At 38.2% G+C, this 26,651-nt stretch overlaps 2 protein-coding genes across 2 annotated transcripts in view; both read left to right on the top strand.

Moving 5' to 3' along the window:
* LOC137623531 (probable phosphorylase b kinase regulatory subunit alpha) overlaps nt 1–7,453 on the top strand; it is a 65,315-nt gene extending 57,862 nt beyond the window's left edge. The window contains exons 17-18 of the mRNA XM_068354365.1: nt 5,633–5,819; nt 7,444–7,453. Of these exons, the coding sequence (XP_068210466.1) occupies nt 5,633–5,819; nt 7,444–7,453 (197 nt within the window). The remainder of the gene's footprint in view (nt 1–5,632; nt 5,820–7,443) is intronic.
* A 116-nt stretch (nt 7,454–7,569) lies between these two features.
* The window catches only part of LOC137623532 (uncharacterized), a 42,064-nt gene continuing 22,982 nt past the window's right edge, over nt 7,570–26,651 (top strand). The window contains exon 1 of the mRNA XM_068354366.1: nt 7,570–7,617. Coding sequence (XP_068210467.1) covers nt 7,570–7,617 — 48 coding nt within the window. The remainder of the gene's footprint in view (nt 7,618–26,651) is intronic.

A 26,651-nucleotide genomic window follows, 5' to 3' on the forward strand; every position in this document is an offset into this window, starting at 1 on the left:
CTTAGTTCAACATTTTTTCTATCGAAACCACAATTGCATAGTTAACTATGCAACTGAGGAAAGAAAATTCCATCCCAGTGATAGAATAAAGGCGAGATCTTATACAGTACCTGTATAGGCATGCCAAAATTATCTCCAAGCTGTCAAAACGATTCACCGAGTTACTAAATTCTTTTAATAAACAATGCTGAATGACTGAAGAAGAGAGGAATAAGTTTAAAATTGCTAAAGAGTAAGTAATGATGGATGAAAGGCAATTGGAAAGCAGTGGAAAAATTGTGGACGCAACAGGTTTTCTTTCCTTCGACTTCAATGAGTGTCTTGGGATTCATGAATTTGCACATGTAGGCTACGTAAAAGTAAAAATGAGTTGCATCATTCTATTCTAAAGAGTTAGCTAGATGCTTAAGAAGTATGGACGTTTATCAGAGGTCATATAATTTGTTGTTTGCTATGCTAATAACAACTTGATTTTACTTGAAACATTCTGGTAATTATTTCAAATTGAAGAAATTTGCCCAAAAGCGGCTGATTTTTTATTCTGTTTATATCAAGCATGTATGTTCTTTACTGAACACTGAACAGATTGTGTCATGCCAAGCTGTGAAGATGTCCTGTGGACTAACCTTTTCCCGCACAATTAACAAGCATCCAGAGATGTGAAGAAAGCCTATAAATGAAACTAATGACGTATGCATGAAGTTTTTTCATATTTGAATATCCCCAATTAGATAAGCTTATGGCTGTTTCACCACAATCCCATTATTCCTTCATATGGCTAAACTACTTTGTCCAGACTCCCAGGAAGAACTCCGTCATGCTGTGTTATCCTTCTCGATCCTCTTGCCAAGGTTTCTCCTGTCATTATCTTTTTATGGCTGTTCTTTTTACCGTCGAGACCCCTGATAATTACACTCCGACTTGGTTCGTGGTGCTTCCTTCCTATTTTTGGCTTTTCCTTTTAGTTATAAGTAACTTCTGAAGTTTTTATTTTTACTGCACAGCTTCCAAGATGTTTACAATGCTTCTAGAAAGCTAAATTCACTGTCTACACCATGACTTGCACTTAGTGCACAGCCTCTATTTTTATTATTTCTAAATTAATTTTTAACCTGTTTTGAAAGAATTCAACTGTTTGCAATGTACTGTAGTGTTTTTCTTGTACAAGGCTTCCATGACTTGCACTTAGTGCGTAGCCTCTATTTTCGTTATTTATTCAGAATTCATTTTTAACCTGTTTTGAAAGAATTCAACTGTTTGCAATGTACTGTAGTGCTTATCTTATACAAGACTTCAAGATTTTCTACTTACCGGTAATAACTAGAGTAGCAATCAATTAGTTGTTGAGCAGAGGCAGATAGTCCCCTATCCCCGTCCTGCTTTGTCATTGGTGCTTGGGAAAGAATAATCCCCAGCTTTACCGCTTTGCTTGATTTTAGGTTTTTTCCTTCTTAATTCAGTCTCATAATCTGCTTTACTTGTACTTTGTCTGCCCCTTTTACACCCAAAGGACGTACTGGTACGTTTCACAAAAGCCATCCCTTTACCCCCATGGACGTACCGGTACGTCCTTGCAAAAATATGCTATCAAAATTTTTTTTTTCTTACTTTTGATAATTTTTTGAGAAAATTCAGGCATTTTCCAAGAGAATGAGACCAACCTGACCTCTCTATGACAAAAATTAAGGCTGTTAGAGCAATTTAAAAAAAATATACTGCAAAATGTGCTGGGGAAAAAATTAACCCCCTGGGGGTTAAGGGTTGGAAATTTCCCAATAGCCTGGGGGTAAAAGGGTTAATCTATAATAACTATAAAAGCACTCTTGAGAGTGCAGACATCCGCCACGGCAGCTTATCTCTCGAAACCAGCTTGCCTTTCTCAAAATCATTTTAGACTGTAGGCATATTTAAAGTCTGTGTGACAACTGTGTGCAAACTTGGGGTTGAGGTTAGGGTTAATTTGGTCGACCTTTTGCTCGACCTTAACCTTGATCTTTGACCTAGGCACTTTCAAAATTGAATCGCGTCCACATCTCAACGTAACAATTAATCCCTGAAAGTTTCATTATTCTCTGAATAAAATTGTGGCCAGAAAGTTGTTAAACTGATAAACAGACAAACGGGCGAAAATATAACCTCCTCCCAACTTCGGTAATGGAGGTAATAACAAGTTTCTATAGAACTTCCCAAAAAGTAAATTCACAATCTTGATCTCAGACAAAATGCCTATCTATATAGGCCCATGTCACTGAGAGAACTGAAAGACAAAGGAGATATGGCTTACCCACATGATAGTATTGCCGCACTCTGCCATATGATCTCAATAAGTTCCCAGAGAGACGACGTTATTACAAGGAAAGAAAATGGAGAGTTTAGTTTTAGGGTAGACAGCGTTTAACCAGCTTCAATGGAGAATCAATATAAACATTAGGTGTGTATAGAAATAAAGTCTTTATCAAAGTTTTGATTTATTTGTGTCGAGCTTCTAAACTACAATTTCTAAGAGCTTTCACTGCTGATGGGAAATTTGGAGTTTGTCTTTTGCCATCCAGTCATCAACACAGTTGAATTTTCCTGACTGTAATGCAAGTATGAATGTCTTTAAGAAAATATTACAGCTCCTGTCATCTCCTTGCCTCTAAAGGCACGAGAAACCTTGTCTTCGTATGATATTAATTTTCCTCCCAACTTATGTTCGTAAAGAAGTGTAGCATTCAGGCCTCAAGGTTGTCATAGGATAGCCAGATAATTCATTATGAAGACTTTTGGAAAAGTGTCAGAATGCAGAGAGAGGAGCGAAGAGTAGAAACCTTTAGTTGGAACCCTCTGGATTTTAACCCCTTTACCCCCAAAGGACGTACTGGTACATTTCACAAAAGCCATCCCTTTACCCCCATGGACGTACCGGCACGTCCTTACAAAAAAATGCTATATTTTTTTTTTTTTTTTTTTTTCATATTTTTGATGATTTTTTTTTTTTAAATTCAGGCATTTTCCAAGAGAATGAGACCAACCTGACCTCTCTATGACAAAAATTAAGTCTGTTAGAGCAATTTAAAAAAAATATACTGCAAAATGTGCTGGGACAAAAATAACCCCCTGGGGGTTAAGGGTTGGAAATTTCCAAAGAGCCTGGAGGTAAAAGGGTTAAGTGCTTGTATCGTAATTTTAGATTTCAGACTTTTTTTCCAGGAGTCTTTTGACATATCCTGATTACATACTTAGTATTTTATTAAGCATATCCAACAAAACCATTGCCAAATATAAATTCCATGACGTACAGTATTTCCAAGAACTACAGCGTATATCATGGTCACTTCAAGGAAAGTTTTACTGATTTTCCAAGGTGTAGAGTCCCCAACATCTAAGAGTCTTTGCTACCATCTGAGATATTCAGAAACTCAGCTGCCTTCTTAAATTCTTGGATTATTTAAGCCAAACTCATTTATCACATATTGAAAGCCTTTCTTTCTATTTCCACCAAGCCAGTAGCTTCTTCTCGGCCTTCGTGAAATAATGTATGAGAATGTGGTGGCCGATGTGGTAACTTCCCTGACTGGTGAATGCCAGTCTGGGGTTCGAGTCCTGCTCAAACTCGTTAGTTCCTTTAGTTGCTGCAACCTCAAAATCCCTGTGAGCTAAGGATGGGGGTTTGGGGGAGCCTATAGGTCTATCTGCTGAGTCATCAGCAGCCATTGCCTTGCCCTCCTTGGTCCTAGCTTGGGTGGAAAAGGGGTTTGGGCACTGATCTATGTATATATAGTCAGTCTCTAGGGCATTTTCCTGCTTGATAGGGAAATATCATTGTCCCTTGCTTCTGCCATTTATGAGCCGCCGTTAAACCTTTAATGATTGGCCGATGGTTTCCTTCCCTAAGGGAGCTCCTTTTTTTTTTTTTTTTTTTGTATTTTGGGGTAAAATCTAGAAATCTGGACAATGAAGTTTAAGCATATGTATAATTAATGGGTTTGTTTGTAAGATTTTAGTATCATAAAAACATTGTTTTAGATATATTACTGCATTCTGGTATACAAACTACTTTCTACTGATATTATTGCTTTTTCTACAATTGCTACCATTTAAATAAGATCTTTACTGACATCATTGCTTCTTATACAATAACTACCATTTAAGTAAGAAGCTTAATACTTATTCCAAAAGATTTTGTGATCTCATATGCTTATTGACAAAGCAATAATGCTGCATGTGAATACTTGAAGCAATTCTAACATGCAAGTTTGTCAGAAGCCATTTTAGATGGTGGGCATCTTAACTCTTATGGTAACAGTCTGGAGTTCCTTCATATCTATTTGGTTATCACACCATACTCTTGTATCACAAGGAAAGATGAAAAATCCAAATATTGTCCTTGATTTTATTTATGAATTATGTTCAGGGTAGGACTTGGAAGAATCACGAAATGAACCGTAATATACTGTATTAGCCCTTTTACCCCCAAAGGACGCACTGGTACGTTTCACAAAACTCATCCCTTTACCCCCATGGACGTACCGGTACGTCCTTGCAAAAAAATGCTATAAAATTTTTTTTTTTCATATTTTTTATAATTTTTTGAGAAATTTCAGGCATTTTCCAAGAGAATGAGACCAACCTGACCTCTCTATGACAAAAATTAAGGCTGTTAGAGAAATTTAAAAAAATATACTGCAAAATGTGCTGGGAAAAAAAAAAATCCCTTTGGGGTTAAGGGTTGGAAATTTCCAAATAGCCTAGGGGTAAAAGGGTTAGGGATCAGAGTTTACGTAACTTTCGCTCGTGTTTTGACTTCCAGTATATGTACACAATTCATTATTCTGTTTCAATTACATTGTAAGTATAAATTACAGGAATAATAGAGTATTTTGGAGGCCCTTGCATTTTACATATCAGTAAAGTATTATTGGGCTTATTGTAGAAATGTTATGGACTATAGTACCTTGTACATATTTATATTCTTTTGTCAATCATTATAAGTCACTTGTGAAGTTTTACTTTCATGTGGGTGACTGATGTGTCATTGTTTGTTAGCAGCTATTCAGTCTTGTGTTCTGTAGATGTGGTTGTCTGTGGTATTTCAATTCCATGTCTTTGATTAGAACAAGATTGTTGTTACTCTTAGATTTCAAGATTCAATTGAGATTTATGATAGTAACTGTAGAACAGCAAAGTATGAAATTAATTGGATTTGACCAGTTACGAATTAATAGATGCTGTTGATGATTTTGTTTATTGAATATTTGAAGTTTGAATTATACATTTTTAAACATTTTATATTTTTAAACATTTTACATATACAGTAGTTTACTTAATTAGATCTGAGTATATGAGATGGTGTCAATCTTTGTATGAACAGTAAAGTATTTCAATGTAAGATCTCAGTTATATATCACAGTTAGACCTTGTTTATGATATCATATCCGTTAAGATTTGTAATGTAGTTTCATTGCCGTTAAGAATTTTTAATGTAATTTTCATAGCCGTTAAGATTTTTATTGTTTTCACAATCATTGAGATCTTTACCGTAGTTCTTTCATTGTCTTTTGAAATGTAGTTTTCATAGCCGTTAAGATTTCTAATGTTTTCATAATCATTAAGATCGTTAACGTAGTTCTTTCATTGTCTTTTGGTACAGAAGTACCTTCTCAGGTTTCCTCTCGTCGGGAGTCCACCGTTACATCCCCTACTTACGAACTGGGTCCTCCTTCCCTCGAGGTGTCGTGCCCGACCACCCCAACGCGCACAACTCCTCCCCTCGGATTACGGTCTCGTTCTCCTTCCCCCGAGCGGGAGGACCTCTGGGAAACAATGGTCAGACACAGGTTAGTTTACTTTTTTGTTTTTTAACACCCATTGTATTAAGAAGGTTACATATTCAAGTATCTCGGTAAAAGCAAACAATACTAAATTTATACTTGGAAGTTCGAATGTACAATGAATGGGCTGTGTGTTTAGCTTATTTGATGATGTACCAATGTTATACTTGGAAGTTCGAATGTACAATGAATGGGCTGTGTGTTTAGCTCATTTGATGATGTACCAATGTAATACTTGGAAGTTCGAATGTACAATGAATGGGCTGTGTGTTTAGCTCATTTGATGATGTACCAATGTTATACTTGGAAGTTCGAATGTACAATGAATGGGCTGTGTGTTTAGCTCATTTGATGATGTACCAATGTTATACTTGGAAGTTCGAATGTACAATGAATGGGCTGTGTGTTTAGCTCATTTGATGATGTACCAATGTTATACTTGGAAGTTCGAATGTACAATGAATGGGCTGTGTGTTTAGCTCATTTGATGATGTACCAATGTTATACTTGGAAGTTCGAATGTACAATGAATGGGCTGTGTGTTTAGCTCATTTGATGATGTACCAATGTTATACTTGGAAGTTCGAATGTACAATGAATGGGCTGTGTGTTTAGCTCATTTGATGATGTACCAATGTTATACTTGGAAGTTCGAATGTACAATGAATGGGCTGTGTGTTTAGCTCATTTGATGATGTACCAATGTTATACTTGGAAGTTCGAATGTACAATGAATGGGCTGTGTGTTTAGCTCATTTGATGATGTACCAATGTAATACTTGGAAGTTCGAATGTACAATGAATGGGCTGTGTGTTTAGCTCATTTGATGATGTACCAATGTTATACTTGGAAGTTCGAATGTACAATGAATGGGCTGTGTGTTTAGCTCATTTGATGATGTACCAATGTTATACTTGGAAGTTCGAATGTACAATGAATGGGCTGTGTGTTTAGCTCATTTGATGATGTACCAATGTTATACTTGGAAGTTCGAATGTACAATGAATGGGCTGTGTGTTTAGCTCATTTGATGATGTACCAATGTTATACTTGGAAGTTCGAATGTACAATGAATGGGCTGTGTGTTTAGCTCATTTGATGATGTACCAATGTAATACTTGGAAGTTCGAATGTACAATGAATGGGCTGTGTGTTTAGCTCATTTGATGATGTACCAATGTAATACTTGGAAGTTCGAATGTACAATGAATGGGCTGTGTGTTTAGCTCATTTGATGATGTACCAATGTAATACTTGGAAGTTCGAATGTACAATGAATGGGCTGTGTGTTTAGCTCATTTGATGATGTACCAATGTTATACTTGGAAGTTCGAATGTACAATGAATGGGCTGTGTGTTTACCTTATTTGATGATGTACCAATGTAATACTTGGTAGTTATGTATATAGCTTACGTCCATGACGTCACGGTAGAAAAATAAAAAAACTCGCGCCAATCCCCGATTGGATAGCCAGGTGTACCACCTGTGCGCCCCTAGCGAGGTATCTAGAAACAACCCCATGGATATTCATATCTTCTCTGCCGACCCCAGCAGTAACATCGTTGGAATTCTTACTCGCTGTAATCTGTATATTACAGTTATTTTGGTTCTGTACAATTTACTTTTAGCCTTCGCTGATTGGGTATTGTTTTTACCGAGTGTTAGTGTTTTAAAATCGTGTGTAGACTTTACACAGATAGGTTGGGAGTTCTTTCCCCCTACCGTAAAACTAACGTTGACACTCTTTAAACATGATGGCGGACATCGTTTCCGCCAACTCTATGACGTCACACTCGTGTGACGTAAGCTATTGCGTCACAATCGTGTGACGTAAGCTATTGCGTCACAATCGTGTGACGTAAGCTATTGCGTCACAATCGTGTGACGTAAGCTATTGCGTCACAGTCGTGTGACGTAAGCTATTGCGTCACAATCGTGTGACGTAAGCTATTGCGTCACAGTCGTGTGACGTAAGCTATTGCGTCACAGTCGTGTGACGTAACCTATTGCGTCACAATCGTGTGACGTAAGCTATTGCGTCACAATCGTGTGACGTAGATACATAGTACTACGTAGTATGTTGATATTCCTTTCTTAATGAATGATAGGAATTCTAACTTATTATAAGAATTTTTGTCTTTTTAGTATTCGTTCTTTTAATCACCGATCTTTTTTCTAAGATTAATAGAATAGCGTATTGTTAATTTTTACGCTGCGCAGTCTTATGACAATCGAAACAGCAAAATCTGACACCGTAAATTTTTGGACATTTTTTTTCTGACCCCGGCCCTTACTAGATTCGGACCTCAAAGAAAGGGCCTTTTTTCAAGAAAATCTCATATATCTTCTATAATTTTAGTCATAAAGCGGAAATATGCGATGACCACATATATACCCATAAAACAAATCTATGGTGCAGACTAACATCAAATCTGACACGGGAAATTTTGGGACATTTTCTCTGACCTTACTAGATTCGGACCCCGAAAAGAGGGCCTTTTTTCAAGAAAATCTAATATCTTCTATGATTTTAGTCGGACAGCGAAAATATGCGATGACCACATTTATACCCATAAAACGAATCTATGCTCTAGTCTAACACAAAATCTGACGCCGAAAATTTTGGGACATTATCTCTGACCCCGGCCCTTACTCGATAAGGACCCCAAAAATAGGGCCTTTTTTCAATAAAATCTCATATATTTTCTATAATTTTAGCCGGAGAGCGAAAATATGCGATGACCACATTTATACCCATAAAACGAATCTATGCTGTAGTCTAACACAAAATCTGACACCGAAAATTTTGGGACATTATCTCTGACCCCGGCCCTTACTCGATTCGGACCCCCAGAAATAGGGCCCTTTTTCAATAAAATCTCATATATCTTTTATGATTTTAGCCGGAGAGCAAAAATATGCGATGACCACATTTATACTCATAAAACAACTCTATGCTGTAGTCTAACACAAAATCTGACACCGAAAATTTTGGGACATTATCTTTGACCCCAGGCCCATACTCGATTCGGACCCCAAAAATAGGGCCCTTTTTCAATAAAATCTCATATATCTTCTATAATTTTAGCCGGAGAGCAAAAATATGCGATGACCACATTTATACTCATAAAACGACTCTATGCTGTAGTCTAACACAAAATCTGACACCGAAAATTTTGGGACATTACCTCTGACCCCGGCCCTTACTCGATTCGGACCCCAAAAATAGGGCCCTTTTTCAATAAAATCTCATATATCTTCTATAATTTTAGCCGGAGAGCGAAAATATGCGATGACCACATTTATACTCATAAAACGACTCTATGCTGTAGTCTAACACAAAATCTGACACCGAAAATTTTGGGACATTATCTTTGACCCCAGGCCCTTACTCGATTCGGACCCCAAAAATAGGGCCCTTTTTCAATAAAATCTAATAAATCTTCTATAATTTTAGCCGGAGAGCAAAAATATGCGATGACCACATTTATACTCATAAAACGACTCTATGCTGTAGTCTAACACAAAATCTGACAACGAAAATTTTGGGACATTATCTCTGACCCCGGCCCTTACTCGATTCGGACCCCCAGAAATAGGGCCCTTTTTCAATAAAATCTCATATATCTTCTATGATTTTAGCCGGAGAGCGAAAATATGCGATGACCACATTTATACCCATAAAGAGACTCTATGCTGTAGTCTAACACAAAATCTGACGCCGAAAATTTTGGGACATCATCTCTGACCCCGGCCCTTACTCGATTCGGACCCCAAAAATAGGGCCCTTTTTCAATAAAATCTCATATCTTTTATGATTTTAGCTGGAGAGCGAAACTATGCGATGACCACATTTATACCCATAAAGAGACTCTATGCTGTAGTCTAACACAAAATCTGACACCGAAAATTTTGAGACATTATCTCTGACCCCGGCCCTTACTCGATTCGGACCCCCAGAAATAGGGCCCTTTTTCAATAAAATCTCATATATCTTCTATGATTTTAGCCGGAGAGCGAAAATATGCGATGACCACATTTATACTCATAAAACGACTCTATGCTGTAGTCTAACACAAAATCTGACACCGAAAATTTTGGGACATTATCTCTGACCCCGGCCCTTTCTCGATTCGGACCTCCAAAATAGGGCCCTTTTTCAATAAAATCTCATATATCTTCTATAATGTTAGCCGGAGAGCGAAAATATGCGATGACCACATTTATACCCATAAAACGACTCTATGCTGTAGTCTAACACAAAATCTGACGCCGAAAATTTTGGGACATTATCTCTGACCCCGGCCCTTACTCGATTCGGACCCCCAGAAATAGGGCCCTTTTTCAATAAAATCTCATATATCTTCTATGATTTTAGCCGGAGAGCAAAAATATGCGATGACCACATTTATATTCATAAAACGACTCTATGCTGTAGTCTAACACAAAATCTGACACCGAAAATTTTGGGACATTATCTTTGACCCCAGGCCCTTACTCGATTCGGACCCCAAAAATAGGGCCCTTTTTCAATAAAATCTCATATATCTTCTATAATTTTAGCCGGAGAGCAAAAATATGCGATGACCACATTTATACTCATAAAACGACTCTATGCTGTAGTCTAACACAAAATCTGACACCGAAAATTTTGGGACATTATCTCTGACCCCGGCCCTTACTCGATTCGGACCCCCAGAAATAGTGCCCTTTTTCAATAAAATCTCATATATCTTCTATGATTTTAGCCGGAGAGCGAAAATATGCGATGACCACATTTATACCCATAAAGAGACTCTATGCTGTAGTCTAACACAAAATCTGACGCCGAAAATTTTGGGACATCACCTCTGACCCCGGCCCTTACTCGATTCGGACCCCAAAAATAGGGCCCTTTTTCAATAAAATCTCATATCTTTTATGATTTTAGCTGGAGAGCGAAACTATGCGATGACCACATTTATACCCATAAAGAGACTCTATGCTGTAGTCTAACACAAAATCTGACACCGAAAATTTTGGGACATTATCTCTGACCCCGGCCCTTACTCGATTCGGACCCCCAGAAATAGGGCCCTTTTTCAATAAAATCTCATATATCTTCTATGATTTTAGCCGGAGAGCGAAAATATGCGATGACCAAATTTATACCCATAAAGAGACTCTATGCTGTAGTCTAACACAAAATCTGACACCGAAAATTTTGGGACATTATCTCTGACCCCGGCCCTTACTCGATTCGGACCTCAAAAATAGGGCCCTTTTTCAATAAAATCTCATATATCTTCTATAATTTTAGCCGGAGAGCGAAAATATGCGATGACCACATTTATACCCATAAAACGACTCTATGCTGTAGTCTAACACAAAATCTGACGCCGAAAATTTTGGGACATCATCTCTGACCCCGGCCCTTACTCGATTGGGACCCCAAAAATAGGGCCCTTTTTCAATAAAATCTCATATATCTTCTATAATTTTAGCCGGAGAGAGAAAATATGCGATGACCACATTTATACCCATAAAACGACTCTATGCTGTAGTCTAACACAAAAGTCTGACACCGAAAATTTTGGGACATTATCTCCGACCCCGGCCCTTACTCGATAAGGACCCCAAAAATAGGGCCCTTTTTCAATAAAATCTCATATATCTAATATAATTTTAGCTTCAGAGCGAAAATATGCGATGACCACATTTATACCCCTAAAACGACTCTATGCTGACACCGAAAATTACTCGATTCGGACCCCAAAAATAGGGCCCTTTTTCAATAAAATCTCATATATCTTCTATAATTTTAGCTTGAGAGCGAAAATATGCGATTACCACATTTATACCCATAAAACGAATCTATGCTGCAGACTAACACAAAATCTGACACGGAAAATTTTGGGACATTTTCTCTGACCCCGGCCCTTACTCGATTCGGACCCCAAAAATAGGGTCTATTTTCTAGAAAATCTCATATATCTCCTATAATTTTAGTCGGACAGCGAAAATATGCGATGACCACATATATACCCATAAAACGAATCTATGCTGCAGTCTAACACAAAATCTGACACCGAAAATTTTAGGACATTTTCTCTGACCCCGGCCCTTACTCGATTCGGACCCCAAAAATAGGGCCCTTTTTCAAGAAAATCTCATATATCTTCTATACTTTAGTCGGACAGCGAAAATATGCGATGACCACATTTATACCCATAAAACGACTCTATGCTGCAGTCTAACACAAAATCTGACACCAAAAATTTAGGGACATTATCTCTGACCCCTTACTCGATTCGGACCCCCAAAAATAAGGCCCTTTTTCAATAAAATCTCATATATCTTCTAAGATTTTAGCCGGAGAGCGAAAATATGCGATGACCACATTTATACCCATAAAACGACTCTATGCTGTAGTCTAACACAAAATCTGACACCAAAAATTTAGGGACATTATCTCTGACCCCGGCCCTTACTCGATTCGGACCCCCAAAAATAAGGCCCTTTTTCAATAAAATCTCATATATCTTCTAAAATTTTAGCCGGAGAGCTAAAATATGCGATGACCACATTTATACCCATAAAACAACTCTATGCTCTAGTCTAACACAAAATATGACACCGAAAATTTTGGGACATTATCTCTGACCCCGGCCCTTACTCGATTTGGACCCCAAAAATAGGGCCCTTTTTCAATAAAATCTCATATATCTTCTATAATTTTAGCCGGAGAGAGAAAATATGCGATGACCACATTTATACCCATAAAACAACTCTATGGTGTAGTCTAACACAAAATCTGACACCGAAAATTTTGGTACACTATCTCTGACCCCGGCCCTTACTCGATTCGGACCCCAAAAATAGGGCCCTTTTTCAATAAAATCTCATATATCTTCTATAATTTTAGCCGGAGAGAGAAAATATGCGATGACCACATTTATACCCATAAAATGACTCTATGCTGTAGTCTAACACAAGAGTCTGACACCGAAAATTTTGGGACATTATCTCTGACCCCGGCCCTTACTCGATTCGGACCCCAAAAATAGGGCCCTTTTTCAATAAAATCTCATATATCTTCTATAATTTTAGCCGGAGAGAGAAAATATGCGATGACCACATTTATACTCATAAAACGATTCTATGCTGTAGTCTAACACAAAATCTGACACCGAAAATTTTGGGACATTATCTTTGACCCCAGGCCCTTACTCGATTCGGACCCCAAAAATAGGGCCATTTTTCAATAAAATCTCATATATCTTCTATAATTTTAGCCGGACAGCGAAAATATGCGATGACCACATTTATACTCATAAAACGACTCTATGCTGTAGTCTAACACAAAATCTGACGCCGAAAATTTTGGGACATCATCTCTGACCCCGGCCCTTACTCGATTCGGACCCCCAAAATAGGGCCCTTTTTCAATAAAATCTCATATCTTCTTTGATTTTAGCTGGAGAGCGAAAATATGCGATGACCACATTTATACCCATAAAACGACTCTATGCTTTAGTCTAACACAAAAGTCTGACACCGAAAATTTTGGGACATTATTTCTGACCGCGGCCCTTACTCGATAAGGACCCCAAAAATAGGGCCCTTTTTCAATAAAATATCATATATCTAATATAATTTTAGCTTCAGAGCGAAAATATTCGATGACCACATTTATACCCCTAAAATGACTCTATGCTGACACCGAAAATTACTCGATTCGGACCCCAAAAATAGGGCCCTTTTTCAATAAAATCTCATATATCTTCTATAATTTTAGCTTGAGAGCGAAAATATGCGATTACCACATTTATACCCATAAAACGAATCTATGCTGCAGACTTACACAAAATCTGACACGGAAAATTTTGGGACATTTTCTCTGACCCCGGCCGTTACTAGATTCGGACCCCAAAAATAGGGCCTATTTTCCAGAAAATCTCATATATCTCCTATAATTTTAGTCGGACTGCGAAAATATGCGATGACCACATATATACCCATAAAACGAATCTATGCTGCAGTCTAACACAAAATCTGACACCGAAAATTTTGGGACATTTTCTCTGACCCCGGCCCTTACTCGATTCGGACCCCAAAAATAGGGCTTATTTTCTAGAAAATCTCATATATCTCCTATAATTTTAGTCGGACAGCGAAAATATGCGATGACCACATATATACCCATAAAACGAATCTATGCTGCAGTCTAACACAAAATCTGACACCTAAAATTTTGGGACATTTTCTCTGACCTCGGCCCTTACTAGATTCGGACCCCAAAAATAGGGCCCTTTTTCAATAAAATCTCATATATCTTCTATAATTTTAGCCGGAGAGCGAAAATATGCGATGACCACATTTATACCCATAAAACGACTCTATGGTGTAGTCTAACACAAAATCTGACACCGAAAATTTTGGGACACTATCTCTAACCCCGGCCCTTACTCGATTCGGACCCCAAAAATAGGGCCCTTTTTCAATAAAATCTCATATATCTTCTATAATTTTAGCTTGAGAGCGAAAATATGCGATTACCACATTTATACCCATAAAACGAATCTATGCTGCAGACTAACACAAAATCTGACACGGAAAATTTTGGGACATTTTCTCTGACCCCGGCCGTTACTAGATTCGGACCCCAAAAATAGGGCCTATTTTCTAGAAAATCTCATATATCTCCTATAATTTTAGTCGGACAGCGAAAATATGCGATGACCACATTTATACCCATAAAACGAATCTATGCTGCAGTCTAACACATAATCTGACACCGAAAATTTTGGGACATTTTCTCTGACCCCGGCCCTTACTCGATTCGGACCCCAAAAATAGGGCTTATTTTCTAGAAAATCTCATATATCTCCTATAATTTTAGTCGGACAGCGAAAATATGCGATGACCACATATATGCCCATAAAACGAATCTATGCTGCAGTCTAACACAAAATCTGACACCGAAAATTTTGGGACATTTTCTCTGACCCCGGCCCTTACTCGATTCGGACCCCAAAAATAGGGCCCTTTTTCAAGAAAATCTCATATATCTTCTATGATTTTAGCCGGAGAGCGAAAATATGCGATGACCACATTTATACCCATAAAGAGACTCTATGCTGTAGTCTAACACAAAATCTGACGCCGAAAATTTTGGGACATCACCTCTGACCCCGGCCCTTACTCGATTCGGACCCCAAAAATAGGGCCCTTTTTCAATAAAATCTCATATCTTTTATGATTTTAGCTGGAGAGCGAAACTATGCGATGACCACATTTATACCCATAAAGAGACTCTATGCTGTAGTCTAACACAAAATCTGACACCGAAAATTTTGGGACATTATCTCTGACCCCGGCCCTTACTCGATTCGGACCCCCAGAAATAGGGCCCTTTTTCAATAAAATCTCATATATCTTCTATGATTTTAGCCGGAGAGCGAAAATATGCGATGACCAAATTTATACCCATAAAGAGACTCTATGCTGTAGTCTAACACAAAATCTGACACCGAAAATTTTGGGACATTATCTCTGACCCCGGCCCTTACTCGATTCGGACCTCAAAAATAGGGCCCTTTTTCAATAAAATCTCATATATCTTCTATAATTTTAGCCGGAGAGCGAAAATATGCGATGACCACATTTATACCCATAAAACGACTCTATGCTGTAGTCTAACACAAAATCTGACGCCGAAAATTTTGGGACATCATCTCTGACCCCGGCCCTTACTCGATTGGGACCCCAAAAATAGGGCCCTTTTTCAATAAAATCTCATATATCTTCTATAATTTTAGCCGGAGAGAGAAAATATGCGATGACCACATTTATACCCATAAAACGACTCTATGCTGTAGTCTAACACAAAAGTCTGACACCGAAAATTTTGGGACATTATCTCCGACCCCGGCCCTTACTCGATAAGGACCCCAAAAATAGGGCCCTTTTTCAATAAAATCTCATATATCTAATATAATTTTAGCTTCAGAGCGAAAATATGCGATGACCACATTTATACCCCTAAAACGACTCTATGCTGACACCGAAAATTACTCGATTCGGACCCCAAAAATAGGGCCCTTTTTCAATAAAATCTCATATATCTTCTATAATTTTAGCTTGAGAGCGAAAATATGCGATTACCACATTTATACCCATAAAACGAATCTATGCTGCAGACTAACACAAAATCTGACACGGAAAATTTTGGGACATTTTCTCTGACCCCGGCCCTTACTCGATTCGGACCCCAAAAATAGGGTCTATTTTCTAGAAAATCTCATATATCTCCTATAATTTTAGTCGGACAGCGAAAATATGCGATGACCACATATATACCCATAAAACGAATCTATGCTGCAGTCTAACACAAAATCTGACACCGAAAATTTTAGGACATTTTCTCTGACCCCGGCCCTTACTCGATTCGGACCCCAAAAATAGGGCCCTTTTTCAAGAAAATCTCATATATCTTCTATACTTTAGTCGGACAGCGAAAATATGCGATGACCACATTTATACCCATAAAACGACTCTATGCTGCAGTCTAACACAAAATCTGACACCAAAAATTTAGGGACATTATCTCTGACCCCTTACTCGATTCGGACCCCCAAAAATAAGGCCCTTTTTCAATAAAATCTCATATATCTTCTAAGATTTTAGCCGGAGAGCGAAAATATGCGATGACCACATTTATACCCATAAAACGACTCTATGCTGTAGTCTAACACAAAATCTGACACCAAAAATTTAGGGACATTATCTCTGACCCCGGCCCTTACTCGATTCGGACCCCCAAAAATAAGGCCCTTTTTCAATAAAATCTCATATATCTTCTAAAATTTTAGCCGGAGAGCTAAAATATGCGATGACCACATTTATACCCATAAAACAACTCTATGCTCTAGTCTAACACAAAATATGACACCGAAAATTTTGGGACATTATCTCTGACCCCGGCCCTTACTCGATTTGGACCCCAAAAATAGGGCCCTTTTTCAATAAAATCTCATATATCTTCTATAATTTTAGCCGGAGAGAGAAAATATGCGATGACCACATTTATACCCATAAAACAACTCTATGGTGTAGTCTAACACAAAATCTGACACCGAAAATTTTGGTACACTATCTCTGACCCCGGCCCTTACTCGATTCGGACCCCAAAAATAGGGCCCTTTTTCAATAAAATCTCATATATCTTCTATAATTTTAGCCGGAGAGAGAAAATATGCGATGACCACATTTATACCCATAAAATGACTCTATGCTGTAGTCTAACACAAGAGTCTGACACCGAAAATTTTGGGACATTATCTCTGACCCCGGCCCTTACTCGATTCGGACCCCAAAAATAGGGCCCTTTTTCAATAAAATCTCATATATCTTCTATAATTTTAGCCGGAGAGAGAAAATATGCGATGACCACATTTATACTCATAAAACGATTCTATGCTGTAGTCTAACACAAAATCTGACACCGAAAATTTTGGGACATTATCTTTGACCCCAGGCCCTTACTCGATTCGGACCCCAAAAATAGGGCCATTTTTCAATAAAATCTCATATATCTTCTATAATTTTAGCCGGACAGCGAAAATATGCGATGACCACATTTATACTCATAAAACGACTCTATGCTGTAGTCTAACACAAAATCTGACGCCGAAAATTTTGGGACATCATCTCTGACCCCGGCCCTTACTCGATTCGGACCCCCAAAATAGGGCCCTTTTTCAATAAAATCTCATATCTTCTTTGATTTTAGCTGGAGAGCGAAAATATGCGATGACCACATTTATACCCATAAAACGACTCTATGCTTTAGTCTAACACAAAAGTCTGACACCGAAAATTTTGGGACATTATTTCTGACCGCGGCCCTTACTCGATAAGGACCCCAAAAATAGGGCCCTTTTTCAATAAAATATCATATATCTAATATAATTTTAGCTTCAGAGCGAAAATATTCGATGACCACATTTATACCCCTAAAATGACTCTATGCTGACACCGAAAATTACTCGATTCGGACCCCAAAAATAGGGCCCTTTTTCAATAAAATCTCATATATCTTCTATAATTTTAGCTTGAGAGCGAAAATATGCGATTACCACATTTATACCCATAAAACGAATCTATGCTGCAGACTTACACAAAATCTGACACGGAAAATTTTGGGACATTTTCTCTGACCCCGGCCGTTACTAGATTCGGACCCCAAAAATAGGGCCTATTTTCCAGAAAATCTCATATATCTCCTATAATTTTAGTCGGACTGCGAAAATATGCGATGACCACATATATACCCATAAAACGAATCTATGCTGCAGTCTAACACAAAATCTGACACCGAAAATTTTGGGACATTTTCTCTGACCCCGGCCCTTACTCGATTCGGACCCCAAAAATAGGGCTTATTTTCTAGAAAATCTCATATATCTCCTATAATTTTAGTCGGACAGCGAAAATATGCGATGACCACATATATACCCATAAAACGAATCTATGCTGCAGTCTAACACAAAATCTGACACCTAAAATTTTGGGACATTTTCTCTGACCTCGGCCCTTACTAGATTCGGACCCCAAAAATAGGGCTTATTTTCTAGAAAATCTCATATATCTTCTATAATTTTAGCCGGAGAGCGAAAATATGCGATGACCACATTTATACCCATAAAACGACTATGCTGCAGTCTAACACAAAATCTGACACCGAAAATTTTGGGACATTATCTCTGACCCCGGCCCTTACTCGATTCGGACCCCCAAAAATAAGGCCCTTTTTCAATAAAATCTCATATATCTTTTAAGATTTTAGCCGGAGAGCGAAAATATGCGATGACCACATTTATACCCATAAAACGACTATGCTGTAGTCTAACACAAAATCTGACACCAAAAATTTAGGGACATTATCTCTGACCCCGGCCCTTACTCGATTCGGACCCCCAAAAATAAGGCGCTTTTTCAATAAAATCTCATATATCTTCTAAAATTTTAGCCGGAGAGCGAAAATATGCGATGACCACATTTATACCCATAAAACAACTCTATGGTGTAGTCTAACACAAAATATGACACCGAAAATTTTGGGACATTATCTCTGACCCCGGCCCTTACTCGATTCGGACCCCAAAAATAGGGCCCTTTTTCAATAAAAACTCATATACCTTCTATAATTTTAGCCGGAGAGCGAAAATATGCGATGACCACATTTATACCCATAAAACAACTCTATGGTGTAGTTTAACACAAAATCTGACACCGAAAATTTTGGGACACTATCTCTGACCCCGGCCCTTACTCGATTCGGACCCCAAAAATAGGGGCCTTTTTCAATAAAATCTCATATATCTTCTATGATTTTAGCCGGAGAGCGAAAATATGCGATGACCACATTTATACCCATAAAACAACTCTATGCTGTAGTCTAACACAAAATCTGACACCAAAAATTTTGGGACGTTATCTCGATTCGACCCCCAAAAATAGGGCCCTTTTTCAATAAAATCTCATATATATTCTATGATTTTAGCCGGAGAGCAAAAATAGGCGATGACCACATTTATACCCATAAAACGACTCTATGCTGTAGTCTAACACAAAATCTGACTCCGAAAATTTTGGGACATTATCTCTGACCCCGGCCCTTACTCGATTCGGACCCCAAAAATAGGGCCGTTTTTCAATAAAATCTCATATATCTTCTATGATTTTAGCCGGAGAGCGAAAATATGCGATGACCACATTTATACCCATAAAACAACTCTATGGTGTAGTCTAACACAAAATCTGACACCAAAAATTTTGGGACACTATCTCTGACCCCGGCCCTTACTCGATTCGGACCCCAAAAATAGGGCCGTTTTTCAATAAAATCTCATATATCTTCTATGATTTTAGCCGGAGAGCGAAAATATGCGATGACCACATTTATACCCATAAAACGACTCTATGCTGTAGTCTAACACAAAATCTGACACCGAAAATTTTGGGACATTATATCTGACCCCGGCCCTCACTCGATTCGGACCCCAAAAATAGGGGCCTTTTTCAATAAAATCTCATATATCTTCTATGATTTTAGCCGGAGAGCGAAAATATGCGATGACCACATTTATACCCATAAAACGACTCTTTGCTGTAGTCTAACACAAAAATAGGGGCCTTTTTCAATAAAATCTCATATATCTTCTATGATTTTAGCCGGAGATCGAAAATATGCGATGACCACATTTATACCCATAAAACGACTCTTTGCTGTAGTCTAACAGATGCTGAAGACTTGATGAGGATGGGGGGCTTAGGGATTAGCAGCTGGGCTCTAATGAACAGTGGGAACTACTTCCCATTGGACCTCGGTGCCCAGCTGTCGATCCAACTAAATCAGTCAGCACTTTCTCTTCTACTTTTGATTACAGTGAACCCTCGTTTATCGCGGTAGATAGGTTCCAGACCCGGCCGCGATAGGTGAAAATCCGCGAAGTAGTGACACCATATTTACCTATTTATTTCAACATGTATATTCAGACTTTTAAAACCTTCCCTTGTACGTAGTACTGTTAACAAACTACCCTTTAATGTACAGAACACTTAATGCATGTACTAACGTACCCTAAACTAAAACAGGCACAAATATTAAAGGCGACTTTATATCATGCGTTTCCTAAACACGCCAAAAAGCACGATAAAAAAATGGCAACCAATGTTTTGTTTACGTTTATCTCTGATTATTATGAAGAAACAAACGCATTTACACATTTGTGTATTGGTTAGTTTTTGCATCGATTATATTGATTATTCAGTACATTATGTTGATTTTGTTATTACCAATGTTTTACTTAATTTTTCTTAGGACTTCCAAATGAAATGATTTTCTTTATGACGCCGCCTGAAACGACGGCGTCATAAAGTACGCTCAGTAAACAAACTAAGGAATTTAACGCGCATGATGAAAGTGATAAATAATGATATTACAGTAAAAGCTTTTATGAAATATGTTATTACAAATATTATTTACCGTATCTATATAAAATCATACATACGTAGCAAAGCAGGAAAACAATCTACGAGAGAGAGAGAGAGAGAGAGAGAGAGAGAGAGAGAGAGAGAGAGAGAGAGAGATTTGTTTTACATACGTAAATGTAAATTTAAAAAAAAGAGCCCCATTTCATATAAAATAGATTACAAATATTTTACTTTATCATATTACAGTAGTCTGTATAATACTGTAAAGTTCAGTACAGTATGTTGTTGTTATAGTCGTGGCGATGAAATTCTCAAGAAACAAAAACACGCCATTTGATTACAACAGCTGATTCATTCTCTCTCTCTCTCTCTCTCTCTCTCTCTCTCTCTCTCTCTCTCTCTCTCTCTCTCTCTCTCTCTCTCTCTCTCTCTCTTCGTGTTATACAATACTTACATTTAGATGAAGAAACTAAAATTAGTTTTCTTAGTGTCAATTAAATACGAAACAAAAAAATTAGGCCGAGTCTACATCCATTTCAATCATAGCTAAAAATACGGCATCCGATTTCATCAGCAAACCACTATTTTTTGGGAAATATCATTTTATTCTAGAAAATAGCCACTCTTTAAATAGTTAATTGCACATTAAGAAAGCGTGTTCTTTTGTTTTTAAATTTCGGGTGTGTTTTAAAATTCGAGTATTGTTGACTTCTTTTTGTTTTACTTTTGGCTGTGATTAGATCAGCTGTCATCTAGCTGCCGCTCTTGAGTGTGTACGAATACACTAACAAAGTATCGTTTATACCATTTCTTAACTTATTCAAACCGTCTACAGTATACAGTTGATATTACATAAGCACCAATGTGTTATAACCTATCAAATTTTTTTGTTTATTACATTTAAACCCCCCTCTATCTCTCTCTCTCTCTCTCTCTCTCTCTCTCTACCTATCTCTCTCTCTACCTATCTCTCTCTCTCTCTACCTATCTCTCTCTCTCTCTACCTCTCTCTCTCTCTCTCTCTCTCTCTCTCTCTCTCTCTCTCTCTCTACCTCTCTCTCTCTACCTCTCTCTCTCTACCTCTACCTCTCTCTCTCTCTGTGGGCTACTTTTCACTACCTCTCATTCCTTACCTCTCTCTATCTCTTTAACAAATGATATCTTTGTTGCTCCTCAAAGTTTCATTTATATTGAAAATCAATCATGATTCAATTTTCCTTACTTTCTCCAATCTTGCACCATCGGTCACATCGCGGTATTTTTTTTATTTCCGGAAAATCCGCGATATATGTATATACATGGGTTATGAAAAAAATCCGCGAAGTGGTGAATCCGCGATGGTCGAACCGCGAAGTTGTGAGGGTTCACTGTATTTCTTTTTTCTCCCTTCTCTTCCTTTTGGGCTCGATATTATTGACGACTTTGGCATGTTCGATTTTACTTTGAATGCTGCTTTGGATTTGGCAGAGTGTGGGATGGACTGCATTCCAACTCAACCCGTGCCAATTTAGACGCCATCACCCTCTGGCAGACCCCATTGGGTGCAGACCAAGTCTGTTAAGAGTCGGGCTCCAGTGATCCGGTTTTAAGTCACTCATATTTGCGGGTAATGGGTGACGCCAGGCATTGGAGTCGATGGTGGGAGGGGCTAACTACCCCCACTGACCAGTGTACGCCCACCTTAAGAGAGGCAGCCCCTCTCTAATAGAGGACTGGTCCCCTCTGAAGCCTCTTCTCGTGTTGGGCCACATGGGATAGGAGGACTGACATCCTCCGATAAGAGGTGGATAACCCGGCTTGCTCACAACCAAAAAACCCACCCCTCTGTTGACGACCTGGAAAATACAAACATGGACCTCGGTACAGACAGCTCCAACTCGGGTTCTAACATTGTAACGTTAGAACCTTATTCACGTCATGTGAATAATAAAACGCTAGAGAAGAAGAGAGAGAGTGAAAAATTATGACAGTACAGAAAGATATAGAAAAGTAGAAGTATTACCTGGTCACTATGAAGTAGTGAATTATGAAAATTTTTTTATCTTGGAATTTGAAAACGGAAGAAATGAGCGTATAAATGTTTTTAAAGCTAATAGGGAAATAGTTACTTTATGTGGAGGGCAGCCAAAAATTTTACCCCAGGGAAATGGAAGTCTCTTGATAGAGACACTGTCCCCATTACAAGGTGAAAGGTTAAAAACACTTACAACATTGAATGGTCATAGCGTAAAATGCATTTCGCACCCTACTTTCAACCAGAGTAGAGGTGTGATATATGCTCCAGAATTGTTGGATATAGAGGAAAAAGAAATAGAGGATGAACTGAAAAATCAAGGAGTAGTTAAAGTAGTCAGAATGAGAAAGAGAGTTGGAGAACAACGTATCCCTCTTGCTACTCTGATTATAACATTTGATCAATGCCGATTACCAAATGTTATAAAAGCTGGTTGGCTATCTTTGAAGGTAAAACCATATATCCCGTCACCATTGCGATGTTATCATTGCCAAATGTATGGCCATTTAAGCCAGAAATGTAAAGAAAAACTAAACAATAAGCCAGCTGTTTGTGCCAACTGTGGAAAAAGTAGTCATGGAGTATGCATAGAAAACCCTAATTGCATACATTGTGGGGAAGCACACCCAGCTACATCTAAAAGCTGTGTAAAGTTTATTTTTGAAAAAGAAATTCAGGCCATTAGGACCATGGAAAGGGTTACTTTTAAAGAGGCTCGTAAAAGAGCTCTTGAAAAGCAAATAAGACCAGGGCAATCTTTTTCAATGGTTCTGAAAAAAAACTTGCCAAACCACACAGACGAAAATTATATCTCTACTTCTAAGATAAAGAAACAAATGAAAGTAGTTAAAGAGTTTGAAAGTCCCATCGAAAATCTATATCCAGAAATTGTAGAAAACTCAAAACGGATACTTAAAGAACTGAAAATTATTCAAAAGCCAACTACTCCGATTTTAAACAATAGTACAAACCTGTCACAGGCCGTTTCCTTGCCTGATCTGATGGAGGTTGCACTTGAAACCAATTACCTGGTGAACCCGTAGTGGGGAAGGTGCAAAAACCTGACAGATCACAACCTTTTAATCAAAAAAGAGAGAGACCTCCCTCCCTCTCGCCTCCTACCATAAGAAACATTAAAGTCACGACTTCCAATAAATATGATATCTTGTCTGCTGATGTTTCTGAACAACTAGAAGGTAAATTGAATCAATCAGAAATTCAAGTTGAGGTCCACCATCCTCCTCAACAATTAGATCAAAAGGACACAAAGAAAAAGAGAAACACAAAACCCACTATATAAAGATCCTCTCTAGAGTTACCTCCGGGAAATATTGTTAGATCAAATATTGCCAATGGAAAGACTTCATCTAAGGTGTCTTCCAAAAAATAAACCATAGTTTTTTCCTCCATTCTGCAATGGAATTGCCAGGGTTTAAGGGCGAAATGTGAACAACTTAAGCTCCTCATACGTGAGCACTCCCCTATAACATTATGTCTACAAGAAAGCAAGCTCGATGCTAATACTCCTTGTCCCAGAGAGTATGTTAGCTATAGGACACCATATGATCAACGAGTAGGGAGCCATGGGGGAAGTATTCCCCAAATATCTTTGTCTATCTGTACCCCTCTGCAGGCAGTGACTGTACAGATTGATATAGGGAGAAAATACACAATCTGTTCTCTTTACTTGCCTCCAAATGATAACATCTCATATGATGATATAGTAGAGGTGATTAAACAACTCCCTCAACCCTTTCTCTTACTAGGAGATCTTAATAGTAGACATCCTTTATGGGGTGATGTTTTAGCAAATGCAAGGGGTAATATTATATCGTCAATTTTGGAGAATGAAGATGTCGGACTCCTCAATACAGGAGAGCCCACACATTTTCATGTACAGACAGGTACCTTGTCCTGCATTGACCTATCAGTTGCAAGCTCTAACTGTCTTCTCGATTTTAATTGGAGAACATTAGATGATTGGCATACTAGTGATCATGCACCAATCATTATAAACACCAACAATGGTCCCCCTTTACAAAGATCGCCTCGATGGAATCTTGATAAGGCGGACTGGAATAGATTTCGGGAGTTAAGTGAAATTGAAGGAAATGCAGAACAGTTTGAAAGTGTTGATGATGCCATAGACTTACTTAATGGAACTCTTCACACAGCAGGAGTGAATTCCATTCCCAAAACAACTGGGATATTCAGACGACGACCAGTCCCCTGGTGGTCATCAGAACTAACTGCCCTGCACAGAGCCACAAGAAAGTCTTTAACTCGATTGCGCATGCGCCGTAATGAGGAGAATTTAGTCATATACAAGAAATGTAGAGCACAGTTCCGCCGTGCCATGAAAGAAGCTAGGCGCCAGTCTTGGATGTCATTTGTTTCCTCCATTAACAGTAGAACACCAACATCATCTGTGTGGAGGAAAGTCAAAAAGATAGCAGGCAAATTCACCCCAAACCCACCACCAGTGTTAAAGATAAATGGCCAGTATATGACTGGAGCAACCGAAGTTAGCAATGCCCTGGCTGACCATTTCTCAAATGTATCGTGCAAATGTCAAGCAGCTCCTGGTCACCAGTATAGGAGCATTGAAGAAAAGAAAGTTTTAAACTTCGCAACAAGAAAGCAAGAGTCATACAATTCTCCTTTTAGTGAAAGAGAATTTGATTCTGCTCTTGCTACTTGTAACGATACAGCCCCTGGACCCGATGGAATTCCATATGCAATGATTAAACATGTACCTTTTAATACAAAGTTATTTATTTTAAGCATTTTTAATAGAATATGGCATGATCATAATTATCCAAGTGTTTGGGAACTAGCCATTATCTTAGCCTTTTTAAAACCCGGTAAGGACAAGTTTTTAGCAGCAAACTACCGACCTATTGCATTGACATCTTGTTTATGTAAAATCATGGAGAAGATGGTCAATGCAAGACTGATTTGGTACCTTGAAAAGAAGAATATTTTATCAACCATTCAATGTGGATTCAGGAAAATGCACTCAACGACTGATGTGCTGATACAACTTGAGTCCTCCATTTGTGAAGCCTTTGCTTCCAAACAGCACCATGTGACAGTCTTTTTTGATCTTGAAAAGGCATATGATACCACATGGAGATATGGTATACTTAAAACCATTCATGAATTGGGATTGAGAGGTGAGCTACCACTATTCATCCAGTCATTTCTTTCACATAGAGTTTTTCCAAGTGAGAGTTGGGGAAGCTCTATCACAGAGTAAATGCCAGGAAGAAGGAGTTCCTCAGGGGAGTTTGCTGATTGTAACCCTTTTTGCACTAGCAATTAATGGGATATCCTCTGTCATTCCCCGGGATGTTCTCGCAACATTATTTGTGGATGATCTCTCCATATCATTTGCTGGAGCCAGAATGGCAACGGTTGAGAGAAAACTACAGCTCTCAATTGACAAAATTATCCAGTGGGCCGATATGAATGGATTTAAGTTCTCGACAAGTAAAACTACTATGGTACATTTCTGTCGTATCCGGGGAGTGCATCCAGACCCGGATATATACATTAAAGGTCAACGGATCCCATGTGTATCGGAAACCAAATTTTTAGGTTTGATATTTGACTGTAGACTTATATGGGTTTTTCACCTAAAAGCACTAAAAGCTAAATGTGTTGAAGCTCTGAATATTTTAAAAGTATTGTCCCATACATCATGGGGGCAGACCGCAATACTATTTTAAAATTATACAAGGCCTTGATTTTTTCCAAAATTAGTTATGGTTGTGAGGTATATTCTTCAGCCACCCCAAGCCGGTTAAAAATATTAGACTCGATACATCATGCAGGTATTAG

The sequence above is a fragment of the Palaemon carinicauda genome, chromosome 30 (genome assembly GCF_036898095.1).
Source record: "Palaemon carinicauda isolate YSFRI2023 chromosome 30, ASM3689809v2, whole genome shotgun sequence".
Classification (NCBI taxonomy): domain Eukaryota; kingdom Metazoa; phylum Arthropoda; class Malacostraca; order Decapoda; family Palaemonidae; genus Palaemon; species Palaemon carinicauda.